The 15,640-nt window shown below is 39.3% G+C and overlaps 1 protein-coding gene across 2 annotated transcripts in view; it reads left to right on the forward strand.

Moving 5' to 3' along the window:
• The first annotated feature begins 584 nt into the window (after positions 1–584).
• Ston1 (stonin 1) overlaps positions 585–15,640 on the forward strand; it is a 49,444-nt gene continuing 34,388 nt past the window's right edge. The window contains exon 1 of one of the 2 annotated variants that reach the window (XM_010615803.3): positions 585–643. In XM_010615803.3, the coding sequence (XP_010614105.1) occupies positions 634–643 (10 nt within the window). In that variant the 5' untranslated portion in view covers positions 585–633. Of the gene's footprint in view, positions 644–14,405; positions 14,496–15,640 lie in introns of those variants that run through there. The other variant, XM_019206294.2, reaches the window with a different exon arrangement.

Here is a 15,640-nt window from a genome sequence, read left to right on the forward strand (position 1 = left end):
GTGGATTCTTTTTAGAAGTCTGAGAATTGCTCCACTTAGTCTAGAGAGGGCTCATCTTTCCTTGGGAACCTGCTGTACCTCTAGAAGTGTTTAGAATCCCTTGGGGTTCCCAGTCACTGGAGTTCCGAGAACCCCATGGAATTCTGGAGCAGTCACAGCACAAGGCAAGATTTTTTGAAGTACATCAGGTAAATTATGTCTTCAGAGTTGTGCCAGTGTGGGCTTTTACTGTCCTTCTCAGTGTCAGGTGAGTGTGGTGGGTAGAGAGACCAGGTACAGTGTCAGGCCCCCTTTGACCTGCATATGATGGGGAGTGTTAAGGTAGGTGAAGGATTTAGCATGGAAAAAGAAAAAGAAAAGCTCCTGGTTTTCTGAGGCTTATTACTGTGAAAGCTCATTCATAAACCATTTTGGAAGCCTGACTCTGTAGGTGATCTTATGCATTGACGAGGCTGGCTGCTTTAGTGGATATGAAAGTATTCAATGCAAGTGATTCTGGGGAGCAGTGCCCCCATCCTGTACTGCTGTGTGTCCTCACAGCTACCAGGTGACCTTATCCATCCTCTTCATGGAATCTACCCAGAAACTCAGGAGAGCTGCTTTCCTCAGATACCTGCTTGGTCTATCAATGGCATGACTGAAGGTGAGGCCTTTTCTCTTCTGTTTTTCCAGGAAGAAATTTCTGGAAGGTTGAGGTATATGATAATCACCTTTTTGCTGAAAAACTTGTGTCAAGGATCTCTGTCCAAATTAACACACTTAGACCAGTGTCCCAGATCTGGGTTTATTTAACCATGTGAGAAATTTCTCTCTAGTCTCAGTCCTTGTGAGCAGCTTACAGACGCTATGAATTCCTGTTACCTGGTTGTTTGCTTTTCTTAGTCAAAAGTGAGCCCAGGGTCAATTTAGTGTCCTACTTCTAACATACGCATATGATTTTTTTGGCTTTTATTTTTGATAGCTAATAACATAATTTTGTGTTTCTCTATACTTGTCCTTGAGTCCCAGCTTTGTTTTGTTTTACATTTTTTGTAAAATATGTATGTGTACTTACATGTTTATATTTATTACATTTGTATAAGTATATATGATGATATGTATATATTTATAAATATACAACTATAACAAATTTAAATATTTATATATTTAATCTATTTCTATATATTCAGTTTTGTTCAGTGGATTTTTGGGACAGCTACTCCTCACACCCTAACGCCTTTCTCCTGGGTTCATTTTTCTTCACTGTAAATTTGGAAGTCCTTTTATTAAAGATCTTTGGCAGATTTGAAAGTGTTTGCATCCCTGAAAATGTCTTCATGTTCATCTTACAAATGAGAGTTTGGCTTGGTATGGAATTCTAGACAAAATTATTTTCCCTCAGTACTTGGAAGATGTTAATACCATTTGTCCTCCTGCATCTGTTCAACTTCTTTTTAGATGCCTTATGACAAATGATTGCCGTTTTATTATGAAATAATATGTCTCCTCCCTGGTAGCTTTTACGATTTTCCCTAAATATTCTACAGGTATGTCTAGATCCTACCCAGTAGAAAGTGGGTGTTTGTGGGTTCCTAGCTGAATAACTTCAAACAAGTTACCTAAATTCTGTCTCCCCATTTATAAAATAGAAATAATAATGATATCTACTCGAAGCATAATTGGGAGGTGATAATGTATGAAAGGTTAGAATAGTCCCTCCCATATAAGGAAGCACTAAAGAACCGCTAGATTATGATTACTTTTATAATTTTGAAGGATTTCTTGGCTCTCTACTTCCTGGCTGCCATTTGAACAGCTTTCCTCTGCCTCCTGCCGTGCTGTTTCTATTCTGTGAGCTTGCCAACTATGGGCTGAAACTTATGTGAAAATGATGGAATTAGATATGAGATGCCACCCAAGTTTATATAGCATTCTTGGTTTACGTGGAGCTCATGGAGAGTAAAAGTTGGCATGAAGAGTAAACTGTATTGGATTACCAGAACTCCGGCTCATCGTCCTAGTTAGTGTTGGTACAGAAGGTGAAAGGTCACAGACTGTGGTGCTTACATCCTCCTGTGCTTCCCTCAGCCACGACAGGATAAGGCAGATCTTGAAGGCATCTCGAAAATCGTGAGGTGATCCAGATTTGCCAGTGTCTTTTGCCTTGACAGAGAGGAATCTGATTCTATAAAAGCCTATTATAAACTTACATAGTGATAGATTTATGTTGTCAGACCCTCAGAATATTTCCCTTACAAGATGACACCGATACTTCTTGATGTTTATTTTATTCATAAAACATTGGATTTGAGACCCCTCAGCCTGTCTCACCTTTTATTTCAGAGATATTCAGTGCTGACTTTGCTGGTTCCATAATTTTTCTTTCTGAAGAATAAAACTTTCCCAGATAGAAGAATTTGTATTACTCAAAATATAGAGTAGTTGCTAAGCAGCTTTCTTAGAAGAGCCAGTTTAACTGCCTTTGCATGAAGTTTAAGTCGTGGTTGTGTTCAGAGGGGTAGAACACGTGTGTCTTTCGTCATCCCACACTCACAGCTGCCACTCATAGCTCTCTCTGGAGACTGTATCACATCTTTCCCTCACTCAGCTCTCCCAGTGCCTTTTGGACTAACTGAATATGTGCCCATCAAGAGTGTGAAGTTGCATACCTGGGTTAATAGGGACTAGAGAAATGCTACCTACACAAGTACTGGCTCTTCTTTTCCATTCTTATTGCTACCATCCTTGTTATAGCATAGCTAGAAAATTCCGAGAGAGTGGGGGCCAGTGTCAGCCCTAAAATGTCATTATTAGTTATCCCATTTTATTAAGTTGTCCAAATTATGAAAAATTATATGCACAGGGCTCGGGATTTAGCTCAGTGGTTCCGCCACCTGCCTCGCAAGCACAAGGACCTGAGTTCGATCTCCAGTACCAAAAAAAAAAAAAAAAAAAAAAAAAAATAAACATTATATGCACAAAGATTTTCCAAGTGACTTTACTTTTTTTTTTTTTTTGAGACAGGGTCTCACTATGTAGTTGACCTGGAACTCAATATGTAGTCCAGACTGGTCTCTGAACTCACAGGGATCCTCCTGCCTTGGCCTCCCAAGTGCTGGGATTACAGGCATGCGCCACCACGCCCGGACCAAGTGACATTACTTTTAATAGCCCAAATTATAAATCACTTAAAAGTTTTGTGCAGGAGCTAGTACACTTTCCAGAAAGTGACTATTTTAGGTTTTGTAGACCACACTGTCTCTGTCATAGCTCCTCAGTTCTGCTGTCGGACCCATGAAAGCAGCCATAGACAGTATGTCAACAAATGAATGTGGCCGTGTTCCAATAAAACTTTATTTACAAATGTGAGGCCATAGTTTGCCATACCCTGGTTTAGGTAGTCAGTAATCAGGTATCTCAAAGAGGTGTAATGAATATTATAAAAAACATGAGAAAATGTTACATTAAATAAAAATGGTAAGATATAAAACCATGAGTGAATGTGATCATGGCTGCAAACAACACACTGAATGTATAATAAAAAGACAGCAAGTGAATTAAATTACTAACTGTGGTTTTAGTAAGCTGGCAGGGCAGTAAATAGATGACTGTGTTCCCTCAGTATTTCATTTTTTATTTTTATTACTTTTGCAATAAAAATGTTTTAAAGTAAAAACATTTTTGGCCTTTTTGGGTTTTATTAGTTCATATAAATGGTAGTTTGTCTAGTTGCATACACGTGCGCGACACACACACACACACACACACACACACACACACCACAGAATCCTGTTAAGATTTATATTGAAATTGCACTCAATTATTTCTGACATCTTTTGCTCTGGATGACTGGCAGTTTCTCATATAAATGTCTTAATCAACTTTTACAGTGATTATTTCCTATAGATCTTGTTGTTATTTAAAGTAATATTCTTTTTCTTATTCTATTTTCAAATTTGTTATTTAATGGCACATAGAAATGTTCCCAATTTTAAAATTTTATTTTTTTTTAATTTACCATTACTATTGACATCTCCTGTTAGTACAAATAATCTGCATGTAGACATTCTGGGGTTTTCTATGTAGAAATCATAAAACAGCAATAATTTGTCTTTTCTGTTCCAAGCATTATGAGGCCTATGTCTTCTTGTCTTAGTGTATTTAGTAGAACCTCCCATAGGATGTCTGATAGTCACAGTTTTGGAGGGTCCTGGGTACTGTCTTTCCTGCCTTTAATGTTAACTCTCAAGTTTCTCCACTAAATACAAAGTTTAAGGTTTAAGAAGATATCTTAATTACACTGAGGGCTTTCCCTTTATTAATATTTTTAACAAGTTAAAAATTACATTGTGATTGGGTATGGTGGTGCACGGCTGTAATCCCAGCACTCAAGAGGCTGAGGCAGGAGGATCACTTTGAGTTCAAGACCAGCCTGGGCTACATAGTGAGTTCCAGGTCAGTCTCAACTATATAGTGAGACCCTGTCTCAAGAAACAAAACAAACAAACAAAAAAATTACATTGTGATGATTGATTTTATGTAATGTTTGAGTATCTCTTATTAAATTATATGAGACAATTATATATTTTCATTCTTGGTATTTTAGTTTGATAAATAATGATTATATTTTTTTTATTTTTATTTATTTATTTATTTTGGTACCGGGGATTGAACTCAGGTCCTTGCGCTTGCAAGGCAGGCCACCGAACCGCTGAGCTAAATCCACCGCCCAATGATGGTTATATTTAAACATATTGAATTGTACTTATATAACTTCACAGATAATCTTATACATATAAGATTAATACATAGAAAGATAATTTTGCTATAAATATACAGATATTCTTTTATTCTGTAGGGTATTTAGGGTTTTTGCAGATGTTCACAAATGAAATTATTCTACAGTTTTCTTTTTTCTCTTCTTATTTTTGTATCAGGTTTATTATATTAGTCTTATTAAATAAATTGAACACTTTTCCTGTTTTGTATATATTTTTCTTAAACAGGTTCTAAGAGATAAAAAAAAATCTGTGTTTTAAAACTTTGTTATAACTCATGAAATCATCTGAACTCGAGCAGCATATTTGTGTCAAGTTTTGGACAATTCAATGTTATGAATTATTATTGATGAATTCAATTTTTCTATTTTTTCTTGATTCAGTTGTGATTATTTAAGATGATCCCTTTATGTGTTCTCTGATTTATTAGCATTGAGTTATTCATAATTTTCTTTTATGACTTTATAAATATTGGCTGCATCTTTTATCTTCACTCTTGGCATTGTTTATTTGTGCCAGATCTCTTTTTTGTAATTAAAATAGAGGTCTATTTAGTCTTTTCAAATAAACAGCTTATTTCTTATCCATATATTTAAAAATTTTTCTTGTTTTCATATTCTTGATATTACAGTCTAATAAATAATGAGTATATTTAAATGCACTGAAACATGCTATGGCATATATAGAAACATACCCAAAAGTATAGTCTTTCCATTCCTAGTATTTGAGTTGATTTTTAAAATTTTTTGACCCCTTACAGTGATTCAAAATTGAAAGCTACAACTTTACCTCTCAGTGCTACTTTAGACATGTCATACAAGTTTTAATAAGTGATGCTTTCATTATGATTTAGCTCTAAATATTTTTTACTCTGATATTTCCTTTTAAGCCTATGGATTAAAACATTTTTTCCATTTTCAACTTAAAATAACTTTTTAACTTTTAAAAAATTATTGATTTTAAATTTTTAATTACATTTTGAAAAGACAGAATGGTCTATATATAGCAGCAGTTTTTTCATTAGGACTTCCTTTGTATAAACATTTATATTGCTGGGGATTTAGCTCTGTGATGCTGCTGCCTGCCTTGCAAACCCAAGACCTGAGTTCCATCCCTGGTACCAAAAAAAAAAAAAAAAAAAAATTTATATAAACAAAATTTCAAACCATTTTGTGTGTGTATTTAAAGGAAAACAATTCTGTACTTGACAGATGCAAAATTTTGAATCACTGCAATAGGTAAAAGTTACTATGTTCTTCACATTCCTCATGTCTTTCCTGATTTTTTTGCTAGCTTTTTGAGTTCCTCTCAGTTTCTGAGAAAGGAATATTAAAATCGCCCACTCTATGGATTTGTCACTTTCTTCCTGTGATCCTATAAGTTTTTATGCAAATTCATGATTATTTCTCAGTGAATTGTCTTTATTGTGTACATACTGTACAATTATTTCTTTCAGTGCTGTTGTCTAATTTGTTTTGCCTAATATTAGCACTGCTATCCCTGCTTCCTCTTGGTTGATATTTTCCTAATGTCTTTATAGGCCTTTTATGTTAATTTCTCTGATGATTTTGCTTTAAATATCGACCTTAGAAACAGAACTCATATAGCTTGATTTTTAAATTTTAACCTGAAAATATACCTTTTAGTAATAGAATTTATACTTTTGCATTCATACACACACGTATACACATTTAATCTATTTTCTACCATGTTTGTTTTTATTTCTTATTATTTTTTGTTGCTTTTCTTTTCTTATTTTTCTTTGAATAAAGTTCTTATATTCCTATGTTTTCCTGTCAGCTGTTTTGAATGGCATAAATTCTGTTATACTGTATTCACATTTTAGCATGTTTATTTAACAAAGTACAACACGTTTCTCTGTTTTATTTTAATGCAATGGTCTTAGATGGCTTTAAATCTGATTTGCTCTTTTCATTGTGGTCTAGTGGTTTAGTATATAGTATAGTGTATACTTGTGTTTAGTCTTCCAATTCTCCCAATTAATCATTTTATTTTCTTCCTTCAGAGTGTTAAAATCTATTTAACATTACTGATTTCTTCTGTGTTGCTTCTTGTCTCTTCTTTATAATGCTAATCTTTTCTGCAAAGTTCTGGTGAGAACATTTTCTCACTGTTGTATCTTTTTTTGGTGTGTTTTAAAATATCTTTACTTCATTTTACCTGGAGAGATAATTTAGCAAGGTATAAAATTCTAAGTAGATATTTTTCCTCAGTGTTTTGTAAAATATTACACTTGGTTCTTGTCTTAATCAACTAACTATTCATTTTTTTTTTTTTTTTTTTTTGGTACCAGGGATCGAACTTGCGTCCTTGCGCTTGTGAGACAGGTGGCAGAACCACTGAGCTAAATCCTCAGCCCTCTACTATTCTATATAAGAAATCTTTCCAGTCTGTCACTTTTGAGGGGTTGGTACTGGGGATCAAACTACTAGTCTCTCACTTTTGCACTAGGGAATCTGTGTTTTTCTCTTTTGGAGACTTTTGAGATTGATTTAGTCTTGTATGTTCTGCCTCTCTCTCAGTGTGTCCAGGTATAGTCTTTTTATATATCCTCCTTGGAAGTCAGTGTATTCCTTCACCCTGAAGACCCATGTCTCTTTTCATATCTAAACATTTCTAGTTGTTTTCTTTACCAATTTATTTTAGAGTAATCATTTTAAAATCACTGTTAAGTGCTCAGTGTGTGTCAGGAATGCTTCTAGTGCATGGAGAAACAGAAAAAAGAAACAAAGCCCCATTCTGATAGTGAGCCTTTTACACTCTTGAATCTCTCAACACCCGTTGGGCACATGTGGGAGATTCTCATTTTATCTTCTGTCTAAAGAGAGTTCTCTTTCACATTGTATACCTCTTTATGTCTCAGCACTATTCTTTTTTTCAGTTTTATCTCCATATATTCAACTTTATTCATCTATATGTAATTTACTGTTCAACTCACCTACTGTATTTCTAAAATTTAATGTTTATTTTTTATATTTAGAATTTCTATTTGGTACTTCCTATCTATGTGTTTGTTTAATGATTTTTGTGTTATTTCTAACCTTTCATATTTCTTTTAATATCTTAAATGTACTTTTTTGATTGTTACCCCCATTTGACTTTTTACATGATTTATTTCCCATTATGTTATACATATTCATCAGTTGTTTTCTATTGAAATCTTAGTCGGGTGTGATGATGCCTCTCCGTAATACTAGCACTCAGGGAGCTGAGGCAGGAGGACCACTGTGAGTTTGATGCCAGCCTGGGCTACACAGTGACTTCAAGGCCAGTCTGGACTACATAGTGAGACCCTGTCTCACAAAACAAAACTAAAACAAACAAAAATCATAAATACTTTAGATTTTAGCACATCCTTATGAAATAATTTCACATTTACTTCAGCTGGTACCCTCTGAATTTTACCCACCCCACACTAGCCTTATTGTTAATTTCTTGGCACTGCAGTCCCCATGTGACCTGGAGATGTGCATTTAAACTTTGTTCTTACATGTGAGGTAAATTAGGTTTCAGATTCTTTGTAGGTCTCTCACTTTCTACTGTCTGCACCAGCAAACAGTAAGCTCTCTGCTTGTAAATGATGTACCTCTAGGCAATTTCACTTTGACTCAGCCCTTTATCACTTCCACCTTTTTATGCGTGCCTCTTGAGAGCTCCTTTATAGGCTGGCCACCTGGAGTGCTCCTGCCTGCCAGCATTGCCCTGAAAGTCCCCTGGCCTTTCGGGCCTCCAACTGCTCTGGATTTCTCCACGAGCCCCTTGACTGTAGCTCCTGCTCTGACTTTCCTCTTCATTGTGGGCACATGGAGGTTTCCAGGTTTTAGGTCATATTGTTGTATTTTTGTTCTGTGTTTGGATGAATTAGGAGGGGTAATTCTTGTGTCAACTCCAACCATTATATTAATTACTAACTTAAAGTTTATTTTCTTGTGTGTACAGTAGAATCCAGGTATGTAAACCCATATGCATTAGTTTATGGATGTAAAATATGCTCCTCCTGAGCCAGTTCTGAGTGTAAATATCACAGAAGACACCTGAACACACCGTGTGTGCCAAAACCAGAGTCTCAAGGCCCTGCTTCTGTGTGGTTTTTTGCTCTGTATCTGGCCACATGTTCTCAGACTAAAAGTGATCTGAATTTCCCAAATGTGCTGCTCCCTGTTTTCTTTTAGATTAACAGTTAAAATCTTCAGTGGAAGTTTGCAAATACATCACATGTGTGTGCATCCCAACATCTGTGTTGACAGGAGAAAGCTCATGTGGTTGTTTTCCTGTGGTGTGGAAATGATATTTTCTGTCTGTTAGGCATGCTTGTTTTTGTCTTTCACAGTGCAGAGGACTTTCCATTGAGTTATTGATTCTTCCCTTGTAGCTGGCACAATCTCTGGGAATGTTGACCAATATCAGCAGAGCCTATCTGTAATATTTAAGGCAACTTTTGGATGCCATCTTCCCCATACTTTCCCAACCAAGCCTGTTTGCTGGGCTGTTGCTGGAAACCAAACCAGCAATAGTCCTCAGCCTTCTCCTCTGATCATGTCCACAACTCAAAGTGATAATGGAAAAGAAATAGGTCTTGGAGTCAAGCAGACCTGGGTTTGAATGCAAACTTTGCCACTAACTAGTTTTGTAGCTTTGGGCAAATGCTTTAACATCTCTGAGGCTAAGTTCCTTCTCTACAAAACAGTAGTAGCACAATCTTCTTCAAAAGGTTGATTTGAAACTGAGATAACAGGACACAGTAGGCCACTGCTGGGGATAAGTTAGTGGCCACAAGTGACCCTGTCCCCCAGTATCTACCCTCTCCTGCTCCAATTCTTTCAAACCAGGACTGTGCTTCAGAAGGTCTAATCTGAGAGGCTTCTGGGAGAAGCCATGGTTACGCCTTAGTTACTAAATCACTGGGACACAATATGCGATACCCACAGCTATAAGGAAGAAGTTTGTTTTGGCTCACAGCCTACAGATGTCTCAGTCCATAATTAGCTGGCTCCAAAGCAGGTCAGCTGGCAGAGGAGGGTTGCTTATGGCATGGCAGACAGGAAGCAGAGAGCAAGAGGTAGGAGGCCACGCCCCCAGTGACCCACTTCCTCTGACCAGGCTTTACCTCCCAACATCTCATTCAGCTATAAACTCATCAGTGGACTAATCCACCGATAAGCCTTACATACCCACGATCCAATCGTCTTCCCAAAGTCCCACCTATGAGCACATGAGGCCTTGGTGGGGGACATCTAGAAATAAAAACATTATATCTCTTAATGGCCCATTTTCTTGACAATCACCTTAGATTTCTGGTGGATGACTTTCCCTAAGGCTATTGTACTGCCACTTAGTAGCCCTCACAGCCTATCACTTGGTCTTTCTAGAATAATTGTATTGTTGCTTAAGAACCATGCTCCTATTAGCCAGAAATATCTCTTTGCTTCATTTGTTGGTAGTTCTGCCCTTCAAGAAGATACTATCTTTCATTTTATTATTAAAGATAACATTTAAATGCAAAGACTCCAGGAAGCAGGGGAGTGGGTAGGGTGTAAATATCAGGCAGAGCCACTTCCAGGCCTGAGTTTTCCTGGGAGAGGTCAGTCAAGACCCTGAGTGATTGAGGAGTAGCAGGGATATAGAATGGCAAAGAATCTATTGCATAGGAGGAACAGAATTCGTTTCTTGAGAAATTAATAAGTCCTAGAATGTGTGTTACTGTGTTTTACAAGTCATGTATCTGTGATACTTGTGTTCGGCTCAGAGAATGTTGAGTTTTGCAAAAGTCTTATCCAAATTGATGATGATGATAGCTGTGACTGTTCTTTAGTAGAGGAAAAGAGCACTATGAAAACAAAACATAATTGGAATTATGGATATGAAATATCTGTGGCTCAGAGCACAAAAATAGCTTTTCCATTCCAGAGCTAAGCCAATAGTTTCATAGAAAGAGCGCCGAGAATCTAATTTAAAACAGCCGTGACCCAGAAATTCAGAGACAGGCCTGACACATTGGCCTGTGTTCGTTACTTTGAATGTTTTCCCCCTAGCTCATGGGAACTCATATGCAAGGCCATATTGGAGGCCCTGGAAGATGGAAGTTGATATTTTTGTTGGCGTCAGTTTAACATTAACACAAACACAGAGAAATGTTTTAATCTCAGATTTTTACACCTGAGAACCTCCCTTAGCGCAGCTCCACACCTGTTGCTTGTCTGTGGCTTGAAGCTCTTAAATTTTGCAAAGAGCCCACTGCATCCCACTGCCTTTACTGGTCATAGTCTCCCTGAAGGTGTCCACTTGGGGTCATTCTGAGTAGCATACTAGTGGTCAGGAGCTCCTGATTTTAAGAAAAATTATCTTGTAGAAACAGTGACCAGGCTTTCCTGGGAATTGGATGATACTGTTAGGAGCCTCCGATTTCAAGACTTGCCTAGATCAGCATTTTCCTCCAGGAAGAAGATGGATTATTTTGGGCTTCCAACATCACCCTCTTTATCAATCATCTTTTTTTTTTGGTACTGGGGATCGAACTTGGGTCCTTGCGCTTGCAAGGTAGGCCACCGAACCGCTGAGCTAAATCCCCGGCCCTATCAATTATCTTTGTCTGTAAGCTCCAAGAGAGAACAGCTATATACCTCACATGATGGGGTTTAGCCAGCTTTAAACATCCCTGCTTGTTGATATCTGCCTCTTCCACACCCACACAGTCCCCTCTCCTTGCCAGCCTTTCCTACTTAGCTGCTCACACGTGCCTGTCCACGTGCATCCACAGTCATGCAGCTCTGCTCTAGACTCCTCCACTGTGGCCTGCTTGCTGCCCATCTGACCAGAAGAGGTGCCTTTCCTGGGTTGCGGAAGGGCCCTACAGTGCTCTGTTTACTTGCAATGCACCCTGCTAAGGGGATGGCAGAGCTGCCTACCTAAGACAGGTGCTGGCTCCTTTATTGGTTTGAGGGCCTGCCTGTGCTCTTGACTGCCCATTCCCATGGCTCACCTGGTTCCTTTAACTCTTTCCTTCTGGTTAGCCCTTCACCTCTCCCACCTTTTGCTCTATGTGGCTCAAGCATTCAGCCACTACCTACTGAGCAGCTGCTCTGTTTCAAGGTTCCGTATCCCACAATTGTTATCACTCTGTTTAGTCTCCCTTGTGATTTTCTTCCTGAATTCCCAATACATTTAGGGTAAAATCAAACTCGTTAGCATGAGACAGAATAGCTTCAGAGACCTCCCTCACCTTTGTGCCTCTCCCTGTGCACCTGTGTTCAACCTGGCCCAGCTGTGCATATCCACCAATAGGCTTTTCTCCCTGCCTTTGCACACGCTCTTTTCTGCCTGATCATTCTTATGAACCTGCAAGATTCAGTTCAGCAGCTTGCTTTTCCTCTCGGTCCAGCAGCTCAGTTCCTCCACCACAAGTGTGAACATTAGCCACCATCCGTCCCATTCATCTTACTCAGCAGTATGGGTGTGAGGCACCATAGAACCCTGCAGTCCGTCAGCTTTGTGATGTTAATAGCATTTGAGAATTGCCCCTGCTATACAGAGAAGGTCCTGATGTCCTGGAATGTGACTGTTTTTACTTGTATCAATGTATAGTTTTAAGAATGTTCAGTAATCCTTGTTGAGTTCATGTGTGTGCATGAGAGAATTAGCGCACACATGTGCGTGCACACACACACACACACACACGCTCTGTGATCATACACACCAAGACACAGATCTCTATGGGAAATTTCAAATTTTACCAAGAATATTTTCAAAGTATATAATAGATATATAATTAATTTTTATGCAGTAAAGAATCCACATAAACACAAACTATGGAAAATTTACCCCAAAATATCTCAGAAGAAATAATGTTTTGTTGTTTTTTTTTTGGGTACCGGGGATCGAACTTGGGCCCTTGCTCTGGCAAGGCAGGCGGTGGAACCACTGAGCTAAATCCCCAGCCCCAGAAGAAATAGTGTAAAAAAAAAAAAAAGAAGAAGAAATAATGTCTTTATTGTAACTGCTGCAGAAAAGATATGGGGCTGGGAAATTAGATTAGAGTTTATCTTTTCAGCTGTGTTATGCTGAGTGAATTATTACACCCCTCTGGGCTAGTTCCTCTGTCAAAGGAAATTCTGCATAATATTTAATGCCTATCGAACATTCTAAAGTCACGCATTATTAGTCCCAATGACAGATGACAGCTGCCTTCCTTGGAGTGGGGTGAATGTGAGACTGTCGTTTTGGCCTCATCATGGAGCATGTTCCTGACATGCCCTCAGCACCCGGCAGAGCAGCAAATCCAGGACGGATAAACCAGCATTTGCCTCAGTGGGGACAGGAGGCTCAGGCCAAGTTGCAAAGCAAACCCAGAACAGAGGGCAGGGCCAGCAGTCAATGTCCCAGGGCAGCCTGAGGTCCCTGGGAGACAGTGTGGAAGGGGAAGAGGCCGTGATTTCTAGGGATCCACTGACACATGCCTGCTTTCAGCACCAACTGACTTGGGTTATCTGAAGGACAGGAAAGGAAAAAGGATTTAGATTTAGTCCCCAGAGTATAGATGGGCACCTGGAAGAGGTTTGTGGTTAATAGGAGGGAGAAGAGTTTAATCCTTGTACATGAGAATGAGATGAACCCACTTATAAGACAAGTCTCTGTCTCTGGGAGAGCCCATGTAGGAGCTGGGTAAGTCCTCAGCAAGGATGTCACATTAAAAATTCCTGAATTTCAAAACCTGGACCAAATGATGCCAAGGTAGCCATTATCTCTCATGGCTTGTCCAAATCTGGTCTAGGTGAACAGTCTCAGATCTTGTGGCCTTTGTTTGGGGGCTGTGGTCTCACACAGAGCCAGCCTAGTGACTGGCCTGGGTCCCCCTGAAAGTAGAGCAGCCTGAATTGGACCTTGTGTGTCACTGTGTGACCTGGCTAGGGCCTCTCTAGGACATTGCACAATTTATATGAGCAGTGGTCTTATTCCTTCTTCATCTTCCTTCTCTGGTCCATTCTGCTGGAAATGCAGGTGATAGAAGTCCTTCCACACTTCTCTCTGCTGGAGCCTCTGGGGCAGATGTGACCTGGGCTCTGACTCTCAGGCTGGTGAGACTCTTCTCTACAGGTAACTTCTCTAGCATCTCACCCTGGCTTTGTCAAGAGCCTCATGCTCAACCCCAGAAGCCTACTTTTTCTCCTATTGCTTTCTTTTCCCCTTTAATTTTTCCTTGTCATGTCTCCTTTCTCCATTCTTTATCCCATTATATACTACATTTCTACTTGTGCAGTGTTTTTAGTTTCAGATTCTTTGCCCTTTTAATATCCTGCTGAATAGGAATGTGGGTGGCTTGTCAGCTCCATTGTGCACATCCAGGAAAAACGCCCAGAGGGGCCGAGTGATGCACTGAATTTATTGGCTGACCACTGGGGCCAGGACCTAAGTTTTTGGATTTCCCTCCCAGCCTCTGTCCTGGAGATCACACTGCATTTGCTAACAGCACTGGAGTCACAAAGACCATCAAGCCTTTCTCTGTGTGTGGTCACTGTACCGAAACAATTTGCTTGGGAAATAGTCCCAGGCCTCTAGAGACTCAGAGTCTGAGACCAGCCACATTGCGGTCTTCTAACAAGAGGAGCAAAAGCAACAAGTGCTTCATAATTTTCAAATAATCTTTTCAGGTCCATCACCTCATGATGCTCTCCAAAGTCCCTTGAGGTTTGGAAGAGCCCTAGAGACCTCATTTTGTACCAGGTGAGTCCTGGCCAGAGGTGGGTAGAGGAGATGCTTGACCTGCAAATCTTTCCTGTGGTTATGCCTCATTGAGACAAGGAAAAGGGAAAGAGTTGTTTCCATCCGGTGTCAAAGGCCATGGGGGTCTGTTCGGCAGACCCAGGGTACTGGGGTTGGCAGAGGGCAGCCAAGCTGTGTTTGGAGATAGGCTCTAGGCCAGGGGCAGACACTCTAGTATAAAAACAGGCCTGCTCCAGCTGGGCAGATTAGGAGAACAGACATCTGGATGGAAGGTTGAGTCGGCGGGGAGGTTGCCTGTGAAGACAGGGCTGACTTCCTGGGGAGTGAAGAAGCGAAGTAGCTGGTAGAGCTCCAGCTGGGGTCCTAAAGTGAGGAGAGCACCCCACTCTCACCAGCAGGAGACTTGTGGAAATCTAAGGTTATTTAGCCATTATTTAACAGGGAACGGCAAATATCTGTTGAACATAATCTCTAGTGTATTTAGTTTTTTCTTACGAGGAGAATGAATGGTTGGTCCTCTGTGTTCATTGGTTTCCACATCTGTGGATTCAAACAACCATGAATTGAAAATATTTGGGGGGGAAATGCATTTGTATTAAACATATATAGACCTTTTGTGCTACTCATCGTTCACTAAACAATAGCGTATAACAACTATTTATACAACATTTATTAGGTATTATAAGTAGTCTAGTAATTATTTAAAGGATACAGAAGGATGTGTGTAGGTTATGTGCAAACTTTGTGCCATTTTATAGAGGGAACTGAGTATCCGAAGGTTTTGGTATCTACAATCAATCCCCCCTGGACACTTTGGAACAAATATTTAAATTGTATATAGTTAGCTTTATTAATGCATGTAGCCAAACCTTGGGAACACATACCTTTATCCTCTGTGTTATGGCTTAAGAAACTTGGGAAAAAATAAGAACCAAGACATATCATGTAAAGATACAAGATCCCAGTGATAAATGTAACTGTATCGTTTGCTTTAAATGTACCAATACACTTAAGGGGGGAAAAAAAAACCCGAAACTGGGGCTCAGAGAGTCCAGTTGTTTTGCTGAAAGCCCATAGTCAGTTGGAAGCCTGTCTGAGCCCATGGGTCCTGAGCTCTTTCTCTGGTGCTGATAGCTGCTTCACAC

This window comes from Fukomys damarensis, unplaced genomic scaffold, assembly GCF_012274545.1.
Source record: "Fukomys damarensis isolate Sample0158 unplaced genomic scaffold, DMR_v1.0_HiC HiC_scaffold_2, whole genome shotgun sequence".
Classification (NCBI taxonomy): Eukaryota; Metazoa; Chordata; class Mammalia; order Rodentia; family Bathyergidae; genus Fukomys; species Fukomys damarensis.